General features: G+C 39.8%; 1 protein-coding gene and 1 pseudogene across 9 annotated transcripts in view; one reads left to right on the top strand and one right to left on the bottom strand.

Annotated features, from left to right (window-relative positions):
* Positions 1–4,572: 4,572 nt before the first annotated feature.
* The window catches only part of TAF1B (TATA-box binding protein associated factor, RNA polymerase I subunit B), a 55,176-nt gene continuing 33,250 nt past the window's right edge, over positions 4,573–26,498 (bottom strand). For 8 of the 9 annotated variants that reach the window (XM_086323500.1, XM_086323502.1, XM_086323501.1 and 5 more), the window contains 7 exons: positions 18,497–18,644; positions 14,775–14,952; positions 14,180–14,226; positions 13,320–13,410; positions 9,004–9,074; positions 8,262–8,484; positions 4,573–5,010 (listed from right to left, as the gene is read on the bottom strand). In XM_086323500.1, coding sequence (XP_086179626.1) covers positions 4,806–5,010; positions 8,262–8,484; positions 9,004–9,074; positions 13,320–13,410; positions 14,180–14,226; positions 14,775–14,952; positions 18,497–18,644 — 963 coding nt within the window. In that variant the 3' untranslated portion in view covers positions 4,573–4,805. Of the gene's footprint in view, positions 5,011–8,261; positions 8,485–9,003; positions 9,075–13,319; positions 13,411–14,179; positions 14,227–14,774; positions 14,953–18,485; positions 18,645–26,498 lie in introns of all 9 variants that reach the window. The other variant, XR_015135771.1, reaches the window with a different exon arrangement.
* Positions 23,253–23,608, top strand: LOC147362701 (eukaryotic translation initiation factor 1 pseudogene; annotated as a pseudogene).

Here is a 26,498-nt window from a genome sequence, read left to right as displayed (position 1 = left end):
GACAAGCCTGGCAGGCTACGCAGTCCATGGGGTCGAAGAGTCGAACACGACTGAGTGACTAACACAATAATACATAATAGTCGGACACGACTGAGTGACTAACACAATAACACATAATAACTCGCAGAACTTTTTATAGCTGCCACACTGGAGATTCTGCTCGAGGTTTTCTTTGAGACTCAGAAATAATGGTCCTTCTTTCCTTCTGAGCAGTATAGCTTCCTTTGTCAATCCAGGACTGAATTAGTACTGCTTTTTTTTTTTTTTTAATTTCCTTAGGTGGCTTTGTGCCAATATGGGGAGGGGGGCACCCAAAGAGATAACAAAGAACTACAGATACTCTGTCCGTCAGTGCTAGGCCTCCCTCCTTTGGGCTGTAGAAGTGCCACTTCGGAGTGTCAGTGACAGGTCTGCTGCTTTTAGGCCGGAGGGAAGAGCCATGCTTCAGTGGGATAAGGAACCCATGGCTCCCCACTGCATGGCTCCCCGCTGAGCCATCATTATTTCCCCATGACAATGATGATTGATCTGTTGCAAGAGGAGCCACGGCAGGCAGGGCTGGCAGGAAGGAGACATTCCTGTTGCTTTTAAGTCTAACAGAATCTCAAACTGACTAAAGAAACCTGCATTTTTTTTTTTTTTTTGGCAGGGGAAAGATTGAAAAAAAAAAAAAAAAGAAACAAGAACCTGAACTAACAAAACTATGTTCAAAATGTATGAGCTCTCCCTGTAGACTAATGAACAGTTTGGGCCGATGTTCTGTATTCTAGTAGGAACACACGCTCGTTGTATTTTCACCAGATTTAAATTTTTTAAGATACATGTTTAACAAGGTTAAAGTTTTTACTTTAGTCAGTTCAGTTGCTCATTCATGTCCAACTCTTTGCGACCCCTAGGACTGCAGCACGCCAGGCCTCCCTGTCCATCACCAACTCCCAGAATTTACTCAAACTCCTGTCTGTTGAGTTGGTGATGCTTGCATCAGGTGGCCGAAGTATTGGAGTTTCAGCTTCAGCATCAGTCCCTTCAATGAATATTCAGGACTGATTTCCTTTAGGATGGACTGGTTGGATCTCCTTGCAGTTCAAGGGACTCTCAAGAGTCTTCTCCAACACAACAGTTCAAAAGCATCAACTCTTCAGCACTCAGTTTTCTTTATAGACCAAATCTCACATCCAAACATGACCACTGGAAAAACCATAGCCTTGACTAGACAGTACTCTTGCCTGAAAAATCCCATGGATGGAGGAGCCTGGTAGGCTGCAGTCCATGGGGTTTCGAAGAGTCAGACACGACTGAGCGACTTCACTTTCACTTTTCACTTTCATGCATTGGAGAAGGAAATGGCAACCCACTCCAGTGTTCTTGCCTGGAGAATCCCAGGGCCGGGGGAGCCTGGTGGGAGGCTATCTATGGGGTTGCACAGAGTCGGAAACGACTGAAGTGACTTAGCAGCAGCAGCAGACGGACCTTTGTTGGCAAAGTAATGTCTCTGCTTTTGAATATGCTGTCTAGGTTGGTCATAACTTTCCTTCCAAGGAGCAAGTGTCTTTTAATATCATGGCTGCAATCACCATCTGCAGTGATTTTGGAGCCCCCCAAAATAAAGTCTGTCACTGTTTCCACCAGATGACATGATCTGTTTTCTGAATGTTGAGTTTTAAGCCAACTTTTTCACTCTCCTCTTTCACTTTCATCAAGAGGCCCTTTAGTTCTTCTTTGCTTTCTGCCATAAGGGTGTCATCTGCATATCTGAGGTTATTGATATTTCTCCTGGAAATCTTGATTCCAGCTTGTGCTTCATCCAGCTCAGCGTTTCTCATGATGTACTCTGCATATAAGTTAAATAAGCAGGTGACAATATACAGCCTCGACATATTCCTTTTCCCGATTTGGAACCAGTCTGTAGTTCCTTGTCCAGTTCTAACTGTTGCTTCCTGACCTGCATACAGATTTCTTACTTTAGTCTACAATGAGCAAAACTTTGTTGCTATAGTTATAGCAGATACTTATCTAGATATATTAAATGAGAAATATTAAAGTGTTCAATAAGTAGATAGGCAGATGCACATTTAATATGTTACATAGCTGTGCTTTTCACGTTTTGATGATCTGCAACTAAAAACGTGAAATTTTTAGCATTTTCAGCACATGTGTGCTCTATTTACATGACCATCAGCTTAGACTGATCATTCAAAGACAGAAAATGATTTCAGGACTCTTTTTTTCCCAGAAATATCTGGTGTATTCTATTTTCATCTCCTAGAAGTCTCTGATTTCACACTATTACAATGTTTTCCAGATCTGAGACCATGTGAAATCCCACTTGATTCTCCCATACTTCCTTTGAGGTATATGTGCTCAGTTGCTCAGGAGTCTGGCAGGCTCCTCTGTCTGTGAGATTCTGCAGGCAAGAATACTGGAGTGGGTTGCCACTTCTCCAGGGGATCTTCCCAAATCAAGAAACAAACCCAGGTCTCCTGCATTGCAAGCAGACTCTTTACCAACTGAGCCACGAGTGAGCTACCATGAGCTACAACTGAGCTACCATGGTGACCTAAATTATAAAATTGTTTCACTGCAGTGCTGATTTAATTTAAAAACTAAGTAAGATTTGTTCATAATAGAGAGTCCATCCAAATCAACAACTATAAGTCACTCTAGTGGCAAAATAATTTATCACTTCCCCTGAATGGGCAATCAGTTTGAAAAAATTTGATTCCTGAGGGGCAGCCTGCTGGGGAACAAAGGTCGTCCTCCACCCAGCGGTGTCTCTTCCCCTTCTATGCTCCTATTGGGTGCTGTTCGTACAACCATTGTGGCACTGTGCCCGCTTCTGCTTATTTCCTAATCATATTCCTTTGTCGTTTAGAAATAGCTGAGCCAAGTGTTTAGGCAGAGAAGGCCTGAAGAGACCACCTACAGGGTGCCCTGTGTCAACACGAGTGAGGTGATACCAGCACAGAAGAAATGGCTGCTCAGCCCTGAGGGTCCCCGAGGGTTGAAGGGCTCCAGAAGTACCCCCCTGCTCCCGGCGAAGATATGGAGGGCGCAGGTGGAGCTGGGCGCTGTGTGGATGGCCCTGAGGGCAGTGGTTGTTGCTCTACTGTGTATCAGAATCACCCTGGAGGGCTTGTTAGCAAATTGAGCTCTTTACTCCGCTCAAGTACTACAGCACTTCAGATCATGGTGTTGATTCCATAAAGCTCATATACAAATAATTTTCCGGTTCAGGTCTTTGGAAGGCAATTTTTTAAGTCTTATAAAGACATGTTTCTTCTATAGCCCCCTCAATCTCTTGCCCCTCTCTCTAGCTGGTGTTGTGACTTATTTCAATAGTTTGTTTCTTTTTACAGCTAAGTGGTATTCCCTTGTATGGATATACCACATCCATTCACCTGTTGATGGCCATTTGGGCTGTTTATCTGTTAGCAATCTCAGATAAAGTTACTGTGAATATTTGTGTATAAGTCTTTGTGTGGAAAGATGCTTTGATTTTTCCCGGGTAGACGCCGAGTACCGTGTCCTGTGCCTGAAATGATCTCCCCCTGGATGGCCACACGGCCTGCCCCCTCGACTGCATTTCACACAGGCTGGTTTCAGCTCAAATGTCACTTCCAGACCGTCCTTCTCATCTACTTTGAACTAAAGGGACCACCTGATCACACATCCCTTACCCTACCTTTTCCTCACTGCACTTCATTGCGCCCAATATTATTTATTTGTATACTATCTGTCCCTGCCTTGTTCAGTACTGTACCTCCAGGGTCTAGCGTGTGTCTGGAACACAGAAGTTGCTCAGTAAGTATTGATTGCACAAATAAACGAATGATGAAATCAGAATGCCTTTTTCCAATATCCACACCAGGTATTAGACACCTGTATAATCTTTGCCTACCTAATATGCGGGAAACATCTCTGTAACTTGCATTTAATATGAGTGACACTGACTACCCTGTTTTTAGCTTGGCCTTTGTCTTTTGTTTTTTCAGAAAGCTAGCTTTTCATATCCTTTGTTCAGCCATCTTTTTCCTATTACTTTGCAAGCACTATTGATATATTAAAGGACTTATCCCTTTGTTCACTGTACACTATAATGGTATTTTCCCAGCTTTTCAGTTGCCTTTGACTTTGTAGTCATATTATTAATCTTTTCCTTTTGCTTTCTGGTTTTGAGACATCTTAGAAAGTCCTTCCCCATTCCAAGATCATCACAGCATTCACAGTTGTTTTCTTCTAAGACTTTATACATGTATATACAAAAGATTATAACGTTTAGATCTTTGATCCACCTGGGATTTACTTTGGGGTGTAAAGAGTAAGGACGTGACCTAGTTTAAAAAGAAAATTTAGCTTTAAAATACAATGAAGCAACTTCCCTGCTGGTCCAATGGTTAAGACTCTGAGCTTCCAATTCAGGGGCCCAGGTTCCATCCCTGGCTGGGGAACTAGATCCCACATGCCACAACTAAGAGTTTGCATGCCACGACTAAAGATCCCACATGCTGCAACTGAGACCCGGTGCAGCCAAATAAATAAATAAGTGTTTTTTTAAAATACAAAGAATACAAATTCCTGGATACCATTTACTTAACATTTTAACGAGAACATTCATAATTTAAAAATAAATTCAAATAAATTTCACCTGTTTTCCAACATACATTTTTGTTTGATATAGGTATTTGTATGTATGTACGTGTACGTAATAAAACTCTATTTTTCACCATTCTCTAGAATTTTATATTACAATGACATTACTTTCATTATTAAAATATTTTCCCTGGCAAGTTTCCACTTCATTTCTTTCAATATTTTCTTGTTTTCCTGGATCTTGAAGATTTCTTGTTTGTTTTATTATATTTTGCTTTAAAAAGTCTCTTTTCTATTAAGCTCACTTCTTCATGGAGAAAGGAAGTCTTTATTCTCAGCAAGAAGGAGAAGAGATTTAGTATAAACTGGTAACTCAGAGAAAAATTGGATTCTTCGTAGGTTGTCACATGCTTACAATGGCTAGAAGGGGAAGAAAAAAGACACCATGTTTAAAGAGCCATTTAGAAAGGTATGCACTGGTCCCTTGAATATCCCCCAAATAACCTAAAAACTGTATATGGTTAGACTTAAGATAGTACTCTGAGCTAGAAGGAAACGAACAACCTGGAAGGAATCCTACATTTTATAAAGGAAAAAAATGTTAGCACTGTCTGTGGCCATCAGGCGTGGGACACAGGTAGTCCATAGCCAGTTCTCACAGCTCCTCCTCCACTCCAGGTGGGCCCCCCCTCTTACCACTGTCAAGGCAAACAAAAGCACACAGGGAGAGATTCTGGACATACTGAAAACATACCAGCAAAATAATCCCCAGCTCCCAACCAAAATAGGATACCAGGCTTAATAATGTATGTTGCAATTCTGTATTATAGAAGGAAGAGTTAATGAAGCAATTTTGCTTATTTTAAAGTAATAAGTAGAACCTGAATCTGATCCAATCTCTAAAACACTAATGAAAACTGCTAAGTAACTCTGCCAATCTCTGCCTACACCAACGTGGAAGCAGGGGGAAAGGGGAACACGTTAAAAGGTGTCATGGGCCGTAATCAGCAAAATCTAGACTACAGGAAATTGTACAGGACACATGACCTGGATTACTCAATAAGTAAACTGCAAGGGGGAAATAAAAGAGATAAAGGGGGAATTTATGAACTAAAGCATTTAAGGGCTATCTCTACCAGCGGCAATGTAAAGACTTTATGTGGATTCTGAGTTATTTAAAAACTTACTGTTGACAATCAGGAAAATCTAGACATTGACTGCATGTTTGATGAGATTAAGGAATTACTACTAGTTTTTAATGTCAGATTAATAGTATTCTGGCTTTAAGAAAATTATGAAGTTTGGGACTTGCTTCCAAATAATCTGGGAGTAGAGGGGTAAAGCAGTGAGCTGGCTAGGGTATGGGGAAAACAAGTCTAGCCACGTGGAAAGTTGTTAATGTGAGGGTGACTATGGGTAGGGGGCGTTAATTATACTGTGCTCTCTACCTTTGAATATACTTGAAGTTTTCCATAATAAATAGTTTTAAACAAGTGAACAATATATAGATGGTATAAGCATTTAGACAATGATTTATGTTAACAAATATGGCCCTAAATTCCTGAAAGAATGCTTGCATTTGCACCATAGAGCTCAGACACCCATCAGATGTGACTATGGATAACTACTCTTGGTTCTTTCATCTGCAAAACAGAAAAAAATAACTACCTCATAAGATGGAAAAGAGGATTGAATGAGAATATATATTAAGCACTTATCCAATAGCTGGCACAAAGTAAGGGCTCAAAAATGTTCACTTTCCCTATACTCCTTTAAAACTGATTTTTAAATTTTCACTTAAAATCTATTTTAATAATATACAAAAAAGCCAATACCCAACTATGTTCACTAGTAGGAAATTTAAAAGCCTCAAATGTTTGTGCATTGATTAGTTTAATGGAAACAGAGTATAAGCCATTTATATGAATTCTCACAAATAAGGTGCCCTCTTTTCTTCTTTTCTAATTTTTAATTTTAGCTCTATGAAGAAAGATTCTTTCAGACAAAATATTATCACAAAAAGGGTAAAAATATTGTTTCCCTTGCCTAGGGACCATAAAGAAAGTTTTATTTTTACAACAAAAAGATAAGAAAAGGTGTACAGTAGGACTTTTTATTTCTAAGTTGAATCAACAACAGTATCTTTTAAGGAGGAAATGGCAACCCACTCCAGTACTCTTGCCTGGAGAATCCCATGGGGGGAAGAGCCTGGTAGGCTACAGTCCATGGGGTCCCAAAGAGTCGGACATGACTGAGCTACTTCACTTCACTCACTTCCCTTATCATAAACTCGGAAAATTTAAATTTTCCTAAAGTTTTAAGTGATAAAACCAAATTTAACATACAATCATTTAAATTCATCCAGATTGTTAGCTCCGCCTCAGACAAGAAGGATAAATACCCTCATGATCTGAAGGGCTCTCACAGCCTTTCTCTGCTTAGTTCTCAAGGCCTGAGTGTTCTCAAAATTATTTCCCAGTACAATGCTTGTCTCTTCTGAACCCTCAAAACTGAGTCCTCCTGCATAACAAAATTCTCCATATAGCTGAAGATCTGCTCTGTTAAGGATCAAAAGATTTCATTTTAACCATTTTGGATAGACATCTTTTAAAACTGAGTTATATATTATTTGGTTATTATTAATCAGAGAACATTCAGCCTATTTTCAAAAGCCTTTACAATTATATGGTGACAAGTTGTCCACTTTTATTGTGGAAATACTAGAAAATACAGGTAAGAAAAACAAACCCAAAGAGAATGCACATAATTTGGGGACATGCTAAAGCAGATACAGGGTCAAGTTTATTTAGTCCTGTGGAGCTATTGTGTGTCATGAATGAACTTCAGACCACTGTAATTTGAGTTCTTTTGTCTGCTTCTGCGGCTGGTTCCTCTATTGTTTGTCAAACGGGTACCACTTATATTTGCTGTCAAGACATTCAGCAGCAGATACCTCTCAGTCTCCCACCTACTCTGCATCTTCTGATGGCGAGGAATCTGGAAATCAGACAACTCAGCCTGATGGACACACACCTCCCAGCAGAGTGAGGGACTAAAGGGCCTCCTGAGAAGAGTGTATATACGTTAGTTACGGACTCAGTAGCCATTTTATTGGTTAGCTGGACCCTTTTTTGCTTACTATGTGGTTTTAGGCTATGGACTAAATAGGCAAGGTAATTTGACAGACGATTTTGGTACACAAAACCATGGTGATAACCATGCTTGATGCATAGAGTGTATTGCTTAGCCTTATAACTCATGTAGAGAAAAAAGTCTTGGTTGTTTCATCTCTGATTATAACAAGGTCTATTTGTAACTAACTGTCTTATGTTACAGGATTATACCCATTAAAAACATCCAAAAATGCACTGATCATGCCATGTGAAGAGCACAAAGGTGTAGGTTCCCCACTAACCCCCGAGGACTGACTGCAGGCAGATAAAGCAGATGGTACTAACGCATCAGGTCCTAACTTCCTGTCCCATGTGTGGGTCTGGGTGGCTCACCATCTTCTAAAGTCCAACCAATAACCCATCTGCCTCTCATTATGACCAACTCCTTTAAATCATAGGTGGCCTTTTTTTTTTTTAATGAGAAAAGACTACTGCTTCAGGCCAGACCAGAGGTTTCAGGGTGGTTTTTATCCCATTATTTCTAAGAGCATTGCATACCTTTTACAGAACTTCTGTGTACTCAGCCAGTAGAGGGAATTCTTGGTTGTCAGGGACTGGCCTTTCTGCTGCAGGACTCCCTGGAGGCTATGCCCATGGAAACAAGGCCTCTCGCTGTCCTCTTCAGTCCAGTTGAACTGAAAACTTGAAGGCTTTTTTTTTTCAACGTTTGGTGCTGAATCCACCAGTGTGCTGAACTGTTTCTGAAGACTCACCACCATTTCTGGAAATGAAGGGAAAAGAAATGAAATAAAAACTCATGTTAAATGACGAGGTCTGTAGTTTACTTGATAGTAACGCACCAACGCTGGTTTAGTAGTTTTGATAAACGCTCCATGGTGATATAAGAGCATAACTAGGGGAAACTGACACTGGAAGAGGGATGGCGAGGAACTACTTGAAAAGGCTAAAAGGTAAGTTTTATGTTATGTGTATTTTACCACACACAAAAAAACACCAAAAACCAAAAAACGCAGTTCTCCAAATAAAGAGTTCTGAGAGTACAGATGTATATAGCATTTAAGATTTTGGCAAGAACTTAAGTTCTGTTTGAATATTGCAATGTTCCTGAAATAGATTTCTATGGACATTTCCTACAGAGAAGGACGTTTCTCTGGATGTGCAATGGGACACTTGTTAAACAACTGAGAAAAGGACTTATGCATTCACTTTTCAATTTAAAACACTTAGCTTTCTACAGCTGGGCTGTTACTTGGTGTTAACGAGACGAAACCCCACTCACCTCTTCTTTTATACACTACTGGCCTGTCAATGGCTGAGTAGTAGAGTGGCTTTTCACCTTTCCACAGAAACCTGCCAAGATAAAGACGCATTTAGACCAGGATGGAGATGAAATGGGCCTCAACACACTTCAGAGAAGTTTCTCAATGGCAGTATCTGAAATTCCTGATACTCATATAATAGTTCTGACTTAGAATGACCTGCTGACACGCGTCTCTACAGCACTCATGACTTAGACGTAAGAGGGTGGCACTGCAGGAGGCAGGAAGTCAATGGAAGGATAAGTTCCACACAAAACCTCCCAGATGCCATAAGATCATGAAGAAATGATTGATTATACCATCATCATAAAATTCCCATGTCGCCTGTTCTCATACAGTGAGGCCACCTAAGAAACTGTTCCTCCTTGTCTTTGGCCAAACACCCTTCTGCTGCAGATAAGGTAGTGGTACTTCTGACTCTGATAACTTGTGCAAAGTGAACAGTAAGTGCCTGCCTTCTAATGCAGAGGTGTAATCACGGTGAATAGGTTATGGTCTTCCTGAAAATTATATGTGAACTAAATCATACCACATTTAAATATTCAGAGAGCTTGCCATTTGTGATTCTTTCAAACATCTTTTTGTTATTTATCAAATAATAAAAGTGACAATATATTCAAGGTAAAAAATCTCTTAATAATAAAGAAGTTCCCTAAACAGTTTAATCCCACTCCCTAGATAAACCCACTATTAAAAACGTCTTGTGACTACCTCATCTAGATAGATTTTCTTATCCATTTATAGTAAATGCCCGTACAGGCTGCAATTACGCTGCAGTCAAGGAGGTGTTATTACTTCCTTGAGGTTATATGCCCAGAAGGTGGGAAAGGTGGGCCATCAAAAATGATTAACACTCGTCAGACAGTCCTTCTTTAAGCATTTACTTTACTTTGTTTACCTCTTTTCAAAACTACAAACAATAGAGGCCCAGCACGAAGCCAGGAAGCCACAAGGTGGCTTTTCTCCAGGAAGCCACAAGGTCCTATATGCTCTGTCTGTCCAGTCTTCCCTCGAGATTTGGTTCCCCACTGCTGTATATTAAGGTATAATTCACATGTAGTAAAACCAACCCTGTTCAGTGTATAGCTGCACTAGTTTAGACAAACACATACAGTTGTATAATCACCACCATGAACAGTTCCATACTCTCAGATCTCCCATGCCTCTTGAAGGTCAACTCCTCCCCTGATCCTCAGTTAAACTTGGTCTCAATCACCAATCTGTTTCTCTATTCTTACAGCTTAGCCTTTTCCAGAAAATCATATAAATGAAATTAGACCGTATGTAACCTTTTGAGTCTTTCATTAGCATAATGTATTTATGATTCATTCATATTTCTGGATGTATCAGAAGTCTGTTCCTTTCTAGTACTGAAGAGTGTTTCATTTTACAGATATGCTACAGTTTACCCATTACCACCTGAAGGGCATCTGGGTTGTTGCCAGTTTTGGGCCACAAGGTTTCATTCATTTTCTTGTGAATGAAGTATACAGATCTCTATATATTCATATATAGGTTTCTGTGTGAACTTACTTTTGGCCCATTTAAAAAACTGAGTTGTTTTCTTATTATACGAAAATAATTCTGGATACAAACCATATATTGGATACAAATCATATATTCTGGATATAAACCTTCTATCAGATATGTGATTTGAACATATTTTCTCCTAGCCTGTAGCTTTTCTTAACAGTATTTTTAGAAGAGAAGTTCTTTCTTTTGATGAAGTCTAACTTGTCTTTTTTTTTTCCTTTGTGGATCATGGCTTTGGTATCATATCTGAGAAAATTTTTGCCTAACTTAAAAGGCTGCAAAGATCTGCACATGCTTTTAAATTTTCCTCCATGAAAACTGGCAGTCAAAGCACTCTCTAAAGCTATTTTTAGGTTTTCAACTACAGTTTACTAGTGTTGCTCACAATCCCATGCATAGAGAGACCTATGCTGTGCTGTAGAAAATACTTTAACAACTTTTACCTGACAATATGGAAGATGATGTCTAGAAGAATAGAGAGAAAAATTAGAAATTTATGTCAACAACAGAGATGGGGAAGGGCAGAACAGGTGACGGGCATACATGGGAGCCCTGTGCCCACAGAGCAGTCAGCAGTGACTTAGAAGTCATCTCAGTCATCCCAAAGCACAGACTCTACGAAGGATCTTGGTAACAGATCCCCTGGACAAACTCTTCCCAGAGGCCTGGTGTCCATCTGGAAAATGCCACTTTGAAACTAGACATACGTTCTTTGGTCACTAAATTCTCCCTTAAAGTAGCTACAAGTCAGTGAGCCTTTTGATGCACAGCTGACTGAGGCACTGCAGGAAGAATCTGGGCTCTAACAGGTATGTCTGAAGTGTAAGTTGGTGCCTGGTTTGGGTTCACGAATGGGCACCTGTTCAACCCTGAGATGCCCAAGTGGCATGGCCTCTGAATACCTAGCCTTTCAGTACTGGCCGGGACCACCCCAGCGGCACCAGAAAAGAAAGGTCCGATGGCTGGTTCTCCAAGATTACTTAAGAACTCAGGACAGCCTGTGTTCTCGCTGCTACTCTTGTGCCTGCTGAGAGCCAATGACTAAAGACATTCCTTCTCCAACAGAAAAGAGGAAGGCCTCCGTTCCCCGGGTGCCCACAGCTGCCAGAAGCTCACCCTCACTATCTGTCCAACCTGAACAGGAAGAAACTGCCCATCTCCTCCCCTCTTCAGCAAGGATCCTCTCTCCCACAGCGCTTTATTCATCCCCAGAAGTCTGTTTCTCGATTTAAAAGCTCTCTTAAATTCAGGGGAGAAATAATCTAATTCTATCTGCAAACACTGAAATTTAGTTCTTGATTAAGAATATCAAGGAGGCATTATTAGCCTTACTTTACTGATGAAGAAACTGGAGTTATCATTTTAACTAATTTGAGGAATCTTGATTTTTCTCAGGGGATATAAAATGACTTGAGCAAATGAGTACTGTTGCAAAATGACATAAACTACAGAAATGTTAACCTTTTCTTCAAAGTTTCACAGAGACTCAAAGTTCCAAGAACAGATATAAAACCCATTCAAATCAGAAACCTATAGCAATGTACCCTCTACTACATAACACAGTATCTCTGAAAATTTATGAGCTAACTACATTTCAGTGCACTGAGGCCGCAGTTAAACAGCTGGTTTTAAACAATCAGGATTCACCCCTGCACTGTCTCTAATGCTATGCTCTTTCCACTCTGCCACGGTGGACCTGGGTGGGCTTCCCTGTTGCTCAGTGGTGAAGAACCGCCTGCCAATTCAGGAGATGCGGATTTGATCCCTGGGTCGGGAAGATCCCCTAGAGAAGGAAACAGCAACCCACTCCAGTATTCTTGCCTGGGAAACCCCATGGACAGAGGAATCTGGCGTGCTGCAGTCCATGGGGGTCACGAAGAGTTGGACACAACTTAGCGACTAAACAACAACAATGGACCTACGTGAGGAGGAGAGCTCCAGGTCAAACAGTGAGACTGACTGAAACATGCTACTCTCTTTCTGCTTTGCTTTGTTTGGATTTTTATAGGAAACTTTATTTTGGAGGAACAGTCCAGTTATACACGACACAGGCTGACGTCTGCAGTCTTCTGTAATAGTGGGAAGCGCAGATGGGAACTGAGCCACTGTGGGAAACGAAAGAGGCAGGAATACCAGAAACGCAGAGAAGAGTCATGCAGATTACGAAAAGACGAGTACTGGGTACAATACAGCTCCCTGGACTGGATTCTGGATCAGGAGAAGGACACTAATATTACTATTTTTTAAATCTTCTGGCCACACCGTGTGGCATGTGGTATCTTAGTTCCCTGACCACAGATGGACCCTGCGTCCCTCACGTTGGCAGTGTGGAATCTTAACCACTGGATCACCAGGGACGCCCCTAAAAGGACATTATAGGGCTTCCCTGATAGCTCAGTTGGTAAAGAATCTGCCTGCAAAGCAGGAGACCCCGGTTTGATTCCTGGTTTGGGAAGATCCCCTGGAGAAGGAAAAGGTTACCCACTCCAGTATTCTGGCCTGGAGAATTCCAGGGACTATACGGCCCATGGGGTTGCAAAAAGTTGGACATAACTGAGCGACTTTCACTCACTCACTAATAGTTAATAGAAATATTTTAAAAAGTTTAGACAGAGGGGTTAATTCTAGAAAAAAGGGTCATAATGCTGGTGAGTCTGAACTGATGAAACTCGAGCTTTCAGATGTAAAGCAATAGACTTGAAAAATAAAGTCGGTGAATCTAAAGCTAGAAGAGGTAACATACTTTGCCCTGGCTTCCTCCCACTTTTGTTTTTTCTCATCAATAGCTTTCTTCATAACTTGGTACCATTTTCTGAAATCAAACCATGGTTTATCTGAAAGAAATGAAATCCATGATTATTAACCAAATATGTCACATTATTATAACACATGTTGCTCATTTGAGTCTCTACTTACTGATCTGACTAAACATTTATATGCCAGCCCTTGGAAATTATGGAGGGACTGACTATGTCCACGCTCTAGTATGACTCCTGAGCAATCTGCTGTCACTCCCTTCCGTTCTGAGCTCTCACCTATACTGTGGCCCTTTATTACACCAAAACTACCTTAAAAAAAAAAAATTGGAATATAGCTGCTTTACACTGTGGTGTCAGTTTCTGTTGTACAGCAAACTGAATCAGCCATACATACACATATATCCCCCTTTTTTGGACTTTCTTCCAATTAAAGTCACCACAGAGCACTGAGCAGAGCTCCCGCAGCTCTACAGTAGGTTCTCATTAGTGATCTATTTTATACATAGTAGTGTAGATATATGTCAATACCAATCTCCCAATCCACCCCATCCCCCTGCCTTTTCCCCTTTGGTAATCATACGTTTCTTCTCTACAGCTGTGTTTCTATTTTTGCTTTGCAAATAAGATCTTTACTATTTTTCTAGATTCCACATATTGAAACCATCTTTTTACATGTCTGTTTATCCTAGATTTGACTATTACCTCCTTGAGAATAGAAGATATATTAGATAATTATACATATAAACAGTCTGATACAAGGTACAAGTTTCTTCTTCTCTATATTTATTGTATCTTTTAATTCACCTTTTACAATCACTTGATTGACTAAAAACAAAAAAAGTACCTTCTTTGTTCTTTTCATTATATTTCTTGGCAATATTAGACAAAGACCTGGAGACACAAATAAACAAATCAATTTATTTGGAAATCATTCATTTGAAGACAGTTAAATTTTGAATTCTTCCGAAAGAAAAGTATAGAACAGTACTTGAAACTGATGCCAACTTTTAATGCAGAAGCAAGCACTTAAATAGGAAAAAAGACACTGCCACTCTTTGTTGGCATTTTAAGATTCTTTCACTTTCCAAAATAATCTTTGAGGATACATAGTGCCAGAAACCAAAAGGTACACAGATGAAGTGCTAAGTGACTCTTTAGAATTTGTGTATGATGATTTAAAACTCAGGAGAAAGAGACACATGTGTATCTTCCTAAAAATGGAAGAAAACACGATCCAAACAACTTTCTAAAGGAGAATGAAATCTCTGACAAATACCTGAGCCAAAACATCAGGTAAGGAGTAACTGCTGCTACGAGTCAGTGTTCTGTAACAACTGAGAGTCTCTACTTTCTACTGAGTAAAGGATATAGAATCCTTTACTCTGAATTAGTAGGGGAAAATCATACAATTTTTTCCTCCTAAGAGTACACACACTTACCATTCTAAATTGTCATCCAATAAAAAGAGCAGTTTCAATGCCACTACAATGACAGCTACAGCTTGCACATCATATTTAACAGTTTTTGCCTTTTTAGCTATAGGATCAAATCTTAGAAAATCCACTTCTCCTATTCCAGTCGATTTTACCACTAGGCAGGTTACATTATGCATTTCATCTGTTGAAGAACAAAACAGAAAAATGTGAAATTAAATTCTTTGATTAATGAGACCATACTAATGTATACATCCATGAGATAAGCTTTATCTTAAAATATGATACTATGCCAGAACTCTGAGGTATACCATTTTGTGTATAAATAAACCAAAAAATGAAATGTGTATAGAAAAACAAATGGTCGAATCCTGGCAAGGTTTATCTTCTCCTGTTCTGACTTCCCAAAATGCCTGCTATCTATGGCACATATCTTGGCACCAAATATACAGGCACACATCCATCTTCTATTGCTTCATCCACGCTCCTTGTCTGTGTTTCTACAGCAATTTGCATTTACCTGAAACTAACTTTCCTGTAAGACCAAGGGCTTCTCTAATATGTACTCACTTGGGAAGCTAGGGCGCCGGGCCTTCCAGTGTGCATCCCGCCCGCTGCACTGCTTTCCCAAAGAAATTACACGCTCAGCACAGACTCATCTGTTATTCAAGGCTGAGTAACTTGGGACTTGGAGCCAGAACACCTACAGCCTATATATTTAGGCCTTCTGATCATGAGCTTTGTGACTCCGGACTAGAGCCACTCAACCTCAGTTTCTTCATTTGTAAAAGTGGGTTATGGTGAGGATAAACATAGGACATAAAGGACAGGACAAGTGAATTATACTTTGAAAACTCTGAATTACTAAGCAAATTTCTTTACTTACTAACTGAAGTACCTATGTTTTGATTAAATTCAAGTAGAACAGTTGTTCTTTACAAGAGCATAATAAGTTGTATTGCATTTCCTATATACTGTCAGTCATTATGTTCTATTGATTCTATTCTCTTAATGTAATATACAATACTTTTATAACAGTACAAATAATATTACATACAGTACATACATGTCTCTCTATATAGTATTATATATAGAATGTATTACTATAAAAATGGTATTTCTTGAAAAATGTCTCCCCTATTTATTTAAAATTAATATCTTGAATTGCTTCTCTTATACTAAAAGTACATAGTAATAAAAAGCAAATGGAAGAAATTATGAGGAAGGGAGCCAGGACAGGAGAGAAAAACGAAGATTCTGACCTGGAGTATTATGGGACCTGGAGTACTATGTGATGCCTCGGCCGTCAAGCAGCCAGGCGTCACTCAGCTTGCCTACGTTTCATCTGAGATGAGCACACCTACCCGTCCTCCCTTTCCACCTTCACAGATGAGGTAATACAGATGAAGGCACTTTGGAAACTTTACAGGGTTCCCCACAAATTAAACAGACATGATTATGAAAGCTGCCAGGAATTCTCTCTGGCCGGCTTCTCAGTCCCAGGATGAGGGACAAAACTAAGGGATGTATTTGGAGTTCAGTCAGAGCCACAAAAGAGGCAGTGCTTACTCAGCAAGGGTGTGTGTGTGTGACATGCTTGCTGGAAGCTGCTTTCTACTCAGTTCCAGAGACGACATTGTCATACATAAAGGCACTGAGGAGGGGCATTCGTTGCCCCAGCATGCTTAAAACCACCTTTAGTTTTCTGGGAACCCGAAAACCTCTCTTTGAAAAAGGGCCAAGTACACAGATCTCTTCTTTTTGATCAACAGCACAAGAGAACTGTAGAGTGTAAACTTTCAGCTTTGAAAATGGCAATATTCTAGAAGTCTTCTTATAATCTCATGGGTAGGAGGCCAATCAATGTCACATTTTAGAATGTAATTTCTAAGGTGAACGGACCACCACATCTTAGTTTGTAGATCTATTTTGTTTACTGTTTCCTCCCACTATTACGTAATACAAACTCAGTATAGGACATTTATAAGATACATAAAGTGCAAAGAAGAAAAAAATGCATTACTATAACTTAGACATAGCACTTCAATATTTGGGTAAATTTATTTCCAATATTTTCACGAATATTTTAACTATATAGCTATGATTATATTATATATAATTTATAATTTGGCCTATTTCCTTTTCTATTATGACATAAACATTTCCCATGCTTTTATATACTCTTCACAAACATGATTTTAAAAGATGCACACGGTTCCACTTAATATACAAAATATTTACTTAAACATTACCTTTCCGTTGGATATTTATTTCTGATTTCTCAGTATTAAAAATAAGGTCAATAACACTTGTGTATAGTTTTTTATCTATATTCCAAATTATTTCTATTGAACACTTTGTGAGAAGTAAAATTTCTCTAACCTGGCTCTTTTTAAAATGGTCTCTAAAACAGCACTTTAAAACATCAGATGATAGCAGTCTCTCTCTGTATATTATAGTGGTTTTAATTCTACTTGTTACTTTCAGGAAGAGTTGGGTGAGAAATACTACTAAGTTACACACACTGGTCAGAAAACACTGCCACCATCATTTCTGTCCAATAGCAACTACGTGAGCTAAACACTTGCCATAACCCAGCCTGAGCCAGTTATATTTTGGAAATTCCTTGCATTCTTTCCATATCTTAGTGTTCCCCATTATGAGCTTAGGATTTTGGAGTATATAAACAGAACACAGGAACTTGCCATATTTTGAAAAAAACCACTCCAAAAGTAAATCAAAAAACCAAAATCCAAAACAATAAACCAATATATGTAACTTGCTAAAGTGCAGCAATCAGACTTCCCAAATTCTGGAATCTTAATCAAAGAACCAGTGACTTCTGAAGTTACAGTAAGAGACATACATTCCTTAGCTTAATAAATGATACATTTTGAGAAGTGTATTTTTTCCTCTTTAAAAAATATTTTATAAGACTTAATATTTACATTTGTGTATATATGTTACTCCAATTTATGTTTATTTTTATAGCTAAAATTATATGTGCAGCTTTGTATATTGTTTTTTTCATACAACATGTCTTTTCCTTTCCTATTAAAAATATATTCAATCACATTTTTTTATATTGCATAAGCAATAATATAGTCACGCCATGTTTGTATTTTCTGTTAAGAATAGAAACCCTGCATTTCTCACATTTCTAGTTTAGCAAGAAATTCAGGAATAGATTCCATCGGCGAATTCCGCTGGGGTGACCTGTGTCTTGGTGTATTGTGAAGAAGGGCTAGTGAGGCTGCCTTTGCATCCTACCAGACCTTCATCTCCATTTGCTTTAGGGACTGGAAACAGCAATATGTTACTAAACAATAAAAATATCACTGTAGATTAACTTCTGGGATTTTAAAAATTAAAATTCTTTAATAATTATGCTTCATGCAAATGGAGGAGTGCTGCCCTTTTTTGGCGGAGGTTCCTAAGTAATTAATAATACATACTGAATCATGTGTTACTTGTATTCAGCAAAAACCAAACATTATCTCTCAAGCTTATCCCTTTCATCCAAAATAGAACTCATTACTTCTGAAGAGTGTCCTTTTAACCATTTTAAATGGTCCAAAACATTTTAAGAAAGAATTTTGAAATTAACCTTCATGTTACTGTGGACCCTGTCAGGTGACTCTAATAGTCTCTGATTGAGGGGATTCAATACATTTTTCATAATAATTCAATAAGTCAAGGCTTACTCACCATATATACCTCACACTTACCAGGGAGATTGACCTCCATCAAGTATTTCATACACAAGATGTTTGGATGAAGATAGCAGTTTTCAGTTATGTCTGGAAAACGTGGCAAATCTAAAAATGTGGCAACTTCAATTATTTTTTTAAAGATAACTTCATAGTTAGGCCAAGACTGGAATGAAAGAGATAGTCAAAGTAGCAATTTTTGCAACATAAATTATTTTTAAAACTACTTTCTGATTTTAAAAATAACATGTATTCACTTAATAAAACTTGGAGTATAGATTAAAAACATTAAGTAGAAACACCCATAAACCCCAAATATCCTCACTGAGCTGTTTTAAACAGTAATAGTGATAAATTAAAAAGCCACTAAAATTCTATCTGGCTCAAACAATTCTTACTGGCCTTACCCATGATATAGTGAAACCATTACTTCTTGCCAATCATGGAAGAATCTGGGATAAAGCTGCAATCCTACTGGAATTATGATGTTGTCATAATCCCAGCAAAGCAGGACTTCCCTCTCACCTTCCCTAACCAGCACCCTCTCGCCAACCTTCAAATTCACAGCTAACAGATTCAGTTCAGTGTCACATAACATTCACATGCTTCTATGTTGGAGATGACACCAGGGCTTAAGTCTATTAGTTAGAAACGTGTGATTCAGCTTTCTATTTTCTCACATGTTAGCCTATAAGAAAGAGTATCTTACAGAATTTGGGAAAATGTATGAGCCAATATTAATAAATTAATTCTGTTCATTTTAAGAGCAGCCTTGTAGTTAATTTGGTATGCTATTTATATTTCTGCAATTTCTAAACATTCTTCTCATTGATACTACATATAATTTTTCCTCATTTACTTATCCATTCACATAAAAATATTAAATTTAGAGTCTATTCTATGTAAGATACTTCGGGAAATATAAAGATGAATAAAGTGATCTCTTCAAGGAATATATACTCTAGAAAAGGAGGTCAGTGTTCAAAAATAACTATAGGATAAGATAGCTGTTGAGTGCTACAACTAAGATTTTTTTTTTAAAGATCTATGGGATTTCAGAAAAACTAACATTTCTGACATGGTTGCTGCTGCTAAGTCGCTTCAGTCGTGGCCGACTCTGTGCGACCCCATAGACGGCAGCCCAACTGGCTCTCCTGTCCCTGGGATTCTCCAGGCAAGAACACTGGAGTGGGTTGCCATTTCCTTCTCCAATGCATGAAAGTGAAAAGTGAAAGTGAAGTCGCTCAGTCGTGTCCGACTCTTAGCGACCTCATGGATTGCAGCTACCAGGCTCCTCCATCCATGGGATTTGCCAGGCAAGAATATTGGAGTGGGGTGCCATTGCCTTCTCCTTCTGACATGGTTGGACCTCGTTAAAATTAGGCCAGAATACAAACATTCTGGAAACCTGTTTGGCAATATTTATTAAAGTTGACTGGAAGTCAAGAGTGAGATTACTCTCAGGGTGCAGGTGATCACGACTGGAAGTGGGGATTGGATGGAGCTTCTGGGGTGCAGAGATCGTTGTTTCTTGATCTAGGGGGCTGGTTCAGGTAATGAAAGTTCATCAGGTTGGGTACATTTGTGATATGTTCACTTTTCTATATGTATGTCTAGCTTAAAAAAACATGGTAAGAGAGAAACTTCAGTAAACTATTTTGTGTAACAATCACTTCATACATCACTCTATACGAGAAATCATCCAACCAGCAAATTCAGAGTTGGCAAGACCTTTAAAGGTATCTGGTCTAAATTTACAACACCCCCTAGCAGCTGTATGTCTAGCTCTTCTTTTAAATCTCCAGTGATGGGAACTCAATACTTTTCCTGAAGGTAGTCTATTCAATTTGTAATGCATTTAATCATTACAAAGTTCTTCCTTATTCTAAGTGAAAATCTGTTTCCCAACAATTTGTACCAATAATATTGCTCTGTCATGTCTTGCCCATTTTCTAAACGTGTGAAGGTGTTTGGGAACCAAGTGAAGGGACGAATACTTCTCTGTTCAATGTTACTTTGGTATGTTCAGCTTACATGCAATTATAAAGCACAAGGGAATACATTATAATGGTACTGGCTCAGATGGTACAGCATCTGCCTGCAATGCTGGAGACCTGGGTTCGAACCCTGGGTTGGGAAGATCCCCTGGAGAAGGAAATGGCAACCCACTCCAGTACTCTTACCTGGAAAATCCCATGAACAGAAGAGCCTGGCAGGCCATAGTCCATGGGGTCGCAGAGTCAGACATGACTGAGCGACTTGACTTACTTACAGAAAACAAACTGTAAATTTCCAGAATTTATAACTATGTCCAATTTTACTTTGCCTGAGGTTACAACCTTCTTTGTATTGTATTTATTTTGATACCAGTATTTCAGTATCTAAACTTTTAATTCCTTATGACTATACAGTGGAAGTGAGAAATAGATTTAAGGGACTAGATCTGATAGAGTGCCTGATGAACTATGGACAGAGGTCCATGACACTGTACAGGAGACAGGGATCAAGACCATCCCCATGGAAAAGAAATGCAAAAAAGCAAAATGGTTGTCTGGGGAGGCCTTACAAATAGCTGTGAAAAGAAGAGAAGCGAAAAGCAAAGGAGAAAAGGAAAGATATACCCATCTGAATGCAGAGTTCCAAAGAATAGCAAGGAGAGATAAGAAAGCCTTCCTCAGCGATCAATGCAAAGACATAGAGGAAAACAACAGAATGGGAAAGACTAGAGATCTCTTCAAGAAAATTAAAGATACCAAGGGAACATTTCATGCAAAGCTGGGCTCAGTAAAGGACAGAAATGGTATGGACCTAACAGAAGCAGAAGATATTAAGAGGTGACAAGAATACACAGAAGAACTGTACAAAAAAGATCTTCACAACCAAGATAATCACGATGGTGTGATCACTGACCTAGAGCCAGACATCCTGGAATGTGAAGTCACGTGGGCCTTAGAAAGCATCACTATGAACAAAGCTAGTGGAAGTGATGGAATTCCAGTTGAGCTATTTCAAATCCTGGAAGATGATGCTGTGAAAGTGCTGCACTCAATATGCCAGGAAGTTTGGAAAACTCAGCAGTGGACACAGGACTGGAAAAGGTCAGTTTTCATTCCAATCCCAAAGAAAGGCAATGACAAAGAATGCTCAAACTACCGCAAAATTGCACTCATCTCACACGCTAGTAAAGTAATGCTCAAAATTCTCCAAGCCAGGCTTCAGCAATACGTGAACCATGAACTTCCAGATGTTCAAGCTGGTTTTAGAAAAGGCAGAGGAACCAGAGATCAAATTGCCAACATCCCCTGGATCATAGAAAAAGCAAGAGAATTCCAGAAAAACATCTATTTCTGCTTTATTGACTATGCCAAAGCCTTTGACTGTGGGGATCACAATCAACTGTGGAAAATTCTGAAAGAGATGGGAATACCAGACCACCTGACATGCCTCTTGCGAAACCTATATGCAGGTCAGGAAGCAACAGTTAGAACTGGACTTGGAACAATAGACTGGTTCCAAATAGGAAAAGGAGTATGTCAAGGCTGTATATTGTCACCCTGCTTATTTAACTTCCAAGCAGAGTACATCATGAGAAACGCTGGGCTGGAAGAAGCACAGGCTGGAATCAAGATTGCCAGGAGAAATATCAATAACCTCAGATATGCAGATGATACCACCCTTGTGGCAGAAAGTGAAGAGGAACTAAAAAGCCTCTTGATGAAAGTGAAAGAGGAGAGTAAAAAAGTTGGCTTAAAGCTCAACATTCAGAAAACGAAGATCATGGCATCTGGTCTCATCACTTCATGGGAAATAGATGGGGAAACAGTGGAAACTGTGTCAGACTTTATTTTTCTGGGCTCCAAAATCACTGCAGATGGTGACTGCAGCCTTGAAATCAAAAGATGCTTGCTCCTTGGAAGGGGGGTTATGACCAACCTAGATAGCATATTCAAAAGCAGAGACGTTACTTTGCCAACAAAGGTCTGTCTGGTCAAGGCTATGGTTTTTCCAGTGGTCATGTATGGATGTGAAAGTTGGACTGTGAAGAAAGCTGAGTGCCAAAGAATTGATGCTTTTGAACTGTGGTGTTGGAGAAGACTCTTGAGAGTCCCTTGGACTGCAAGGAGATCCAACCAGTCCATCCTAAAGGAGATCAGTCCTGGGTGTTCTTTGGAAGGACTGATGCTAAAGCTGCAACTCCAATACTTTGGCCACCTCATGCGAAGAGTTGACTCATTGGAAAAGACCCTGATGCTGGGAGGGTTTGGGGGCAGGAGAAGGGGACAACGGAGGATGAGATGGCTGGATGGCATCACTGACTAGATGGACATGAGTCTGGGTAAACTCCAGGAGTTGGTGATGGACAGGGAGGCCTGGTGTGCTGCAATTCATGGGGTCGCAAAGGGTCGGACACGACTGAGCAACTGAACTCTACTGAAAAATTTGAGTTTTATTAGGGAAAAAAGGCTTTCAGTTTATGCTATATTATTAACATATGATCAACCTGTAGCTGAAGAATACAAAGTAAATTTCTAACCAAATAGCAATGTGGCCTTTTAAGTCTGTTTCTAAATGCTCAGGTAGAGTAATTCTATTTGTATATGAAAATACTATTAACAACTCTATTTTAATCTGTAAATTTAAAAAGGAAAAAATGACCCAGTCACTGAGCTGCTGCCAGGGACTCAGCGGCCTCCCCTTGCCTCCCGATGGAGGCTCTGTCCCGCCGTCCGCTTTCTCCCGCCACCACCTTCCGCAGGCCATTTCCACCGAGGAAAAGGAATCATACTTTATGTCCCCTATCCAGAACATCCACTCTTTCGACCCTTTGCTGATGCAAGTGAGGGTGATGATCTGCTTCCTGCTGGCACTGAGGATTATATCCATATAAGAATTCAACAGAGAAACGGCAGGAAGACCCTTACTACTGTCCAAGAGATCACTGATGATTACGATAAAAAGAAACTAGTGAAGACGTTTAAGAAGAAATTTGCGTGCAATGGTACTGTAATTGAGCATCCAGAATATGGAGAAGAAATTAAGCTACAGGGTGACCAGCACAAGAACATATGCCAGTTCCTGGTGGAGACTGGACTGGCTAAGGACGACCACCTGAAGGTTCACGGGTTTTAAGTGCTTTCGGCTTACTGAAGCTTAAGTGAGGATTTCATTGCAATGAGTAGAATTTCCCTTCTGTCCCTAGTCACGAGTTTAAAAACCTCACAGCCTGTATAATGTAACCATAATTTGGGGTTTGCTTTTAACTTGGGACTAGCGTAACTCCTACATGCAATAAACTGAAAAGAGCCCCCCCATCCAAAAAAAAAAAAAGTTAAAAATGAAAACATATACTCTCAGTGACCTTTTGGAAAAGCTGTCTTTTTATCTTTATAAAATCAACTCATTTAGATATCTGCTTCATTTTGCCCAGAATTTGAAGTATCTTCTCAAGTTAACAATTAACATTACTAACAAGATTTATGGTAACCCTAATCCTGCTTCCCTGGTAGCTTAAGAGGTAAAGACTCTGCCTACAATGCAGGAGACTGGGGTTCAATCCTTGCATCAGGAAGATCCCCTGGAGAAGGAAATGGCAACCCACTCCAGTATTCTTGCCTGGACAATTCCATGGACACAGGAATTCTAGTCATGGAGCTGCGAAGAGTCAGACATGACTAAAGCGACAATCCTTTTAAATAATGCAGGTAGGAGATGAAATTAAGTACTTTTACCTGCAAACAAACAAACACTAGAGCAGTGAATGTTCCTCTTTGAAAAATAATCATCTCAGAAAACCAACTTAATGGATAATAAATTCGTGACAAGTAATTTTAAGATCATTAATGAAAAGGAATCTAGTAAGCAAAAAAGAATTGATGCTTTCAAACTGTGGTGTTGGAGAAGACTCTTGAGAGTCCCTTGGACTGCAAGGAGATCAAACCAGTCCATCCTAAAGGAAATCAGTCCTGAGTGTTCATTGGAAGGACCGATGTTGATGCTGAAGCTCCAATACTTTGGCCACCTGATGCAAAAAGCTGACTCATTGGAAAAGACCCTGATGTTGGGAAAGACTGAAGGCAAAAGGAGAAGAGGGCAGCAGAGGATGAGATGGTTAGATGGCATCACTGACTCAATGGAAATGAATTTGAGTGAACTCCGGGAAATAGTGAAGGACAGAGGAGCCTGGTGTGCTGCAGTCCATGGGGTTGCAAAGAGTCAGACACGACTTAGCGACTGAACACAAACACAAAATATCCACGCTGACATCCACTACCTTCTGCCTCCAACATCACGTGAAATGGTGGCCCAACTGGCTCTACAGGGCTTGGCTACGGACTCCCCACACATCTGGCCCTATTCCAACCAAGCCAGGCCACTCTAGGGGCCTGCACCACCAGCTCAGCAAAGCATCCGACCTGGGGCAGGAGACTGGCAGGACTATGACACGGCACCGTTGTAGAGAACGTCATCACAGGATCACATTTTTGTTTTCGTGCCATTGTCCTTAGCCCGGAGAGCGGAAGCAGGCTGGAATTTTGACAAGATTCCAAAACATGGATATAAAATAATTACAGTAAACATTTAATGACTGTATTAGAATAGTCTTATTTTGACTTTCAGAAAAATGTATGCATGTATAGAACACACCTAAAGGAAAGATGTCATAAAAGTTGCTGGGCATTTGTGCTATATTTCATTTGGAATCTGTAATGTGTTAAGGAGAATAAGGGGACTACTAGAATACTGTCTAAAACTTTGCATGTTTCAGTTCAGTTTATCAGTCGCTCAGTCGTGTCCAACTCTTTGCGACCCCATGAATTGCAGCACGCCAGGCCTCCCTGTCCATCACCAACTCCGGAATTCACCCAAACTCGTGTGCATTGAGTTGGTGATGCCATCCAGCCATCTCATCCTCTGCTGCCCTCTTCTCCTTTTGCCTTCAGTCTTTCCCAACATCAGGGTCTTTTCCAATGAGTCAGCTTTTTGCATCAGGTGGCCAAAGTACTGGAGCTTCAGCATCAACATCAGTCCTTCCAATGAATACTCAGGACTGATTTCCTTTAGGATGGACTGGTCTGATTTCCTTGCAGTCCATGGGACTCTCAAGAGTCTTCTCCAACACCACAGTTCAAACACATCAATTCTTCTGTGTTCAGCTTTCCTTATAGTCCAGCTCTCACATCCATACATGACCACTGGAAAAACCACAGCCGTGACTAGACAGACCTTTGTTGGCAAAGTAATATCTCTGCTTTTGAATGTGCTGTCTAGGTTGGTCATAACCCTCCTTCCAAGGAGTAAGCGTCTTTTAATTTCATGGCTGCAATCACCATCTGCATTGATTTTGGAGCCCAGAAAAACAAAGGAGTTTAGGTATAACAGTACTTTGTTTTATATTGGTCTTTGGTTATCCCCTAATTAGTCTACTTTTACCTCTAATTTTTTTTGTGTGGAACATGATACAATAACATAAAATAGACAGAGGCAGAGATGAAAAGACTAGTCCGTATTGCTCAGAGCACATTTCTATCAGAACCACTTGCAAGACGCTGATTTAAAAGTCCTCAATCCCACACCAGACTTCATAAATCCAGCCCTAATACTAGGTCTAAAAGAACCTGTAGTTTAAACAAACTCTCCACAATATTCTTGTGCAAAATAATAATAAAATAAAATGAAGTGGCTCTCCTCTCCTTCTTCCTGGAGCCTGGAAGAGACCCTCAGATGGTTTTAGTTCACAAGCCTGATGAGAGAACTGCACCCACACATTCCAGCGATGGCTAAGATGCTGCAGAAAGCCAGGAACAAAAGAGCATGTCAGCTGGTTTCTATTCACGCTGCCTAGCAGTAGTAATCCTGGAAGGGAGTGGGAGTGAGGGAACCTGAGAACACCTGTTATCATTACACTCGTCTCAGTTTCCCTCAGGTAGATTTCAAACCTGCTAGATGATTACTCTAACAGAGGTTGCACAAACAATCCCAAGAGCGACATGCGGCCTACAGAGGAAGATGGTGAAAAAAT

The sequence above is a fragment of the Bos grunniens genome, chromosome 11 (genome assembly GCF_055505025.1).
Source record: "Bos grunniens cultivar Pamir isolate PY7600 chromosome 11, Bosgru_T2T1.0, whole genome shotgun sequence".
Lineage (NCBI taxonomy): Eukaryota > Metazoa > Chordata > Mammalia > Artiodactyla > Bovidae > Bos > Bos grunniens.
This window is presented reverse-complemented; position numbering and strand designations above follow the sequence as displayed.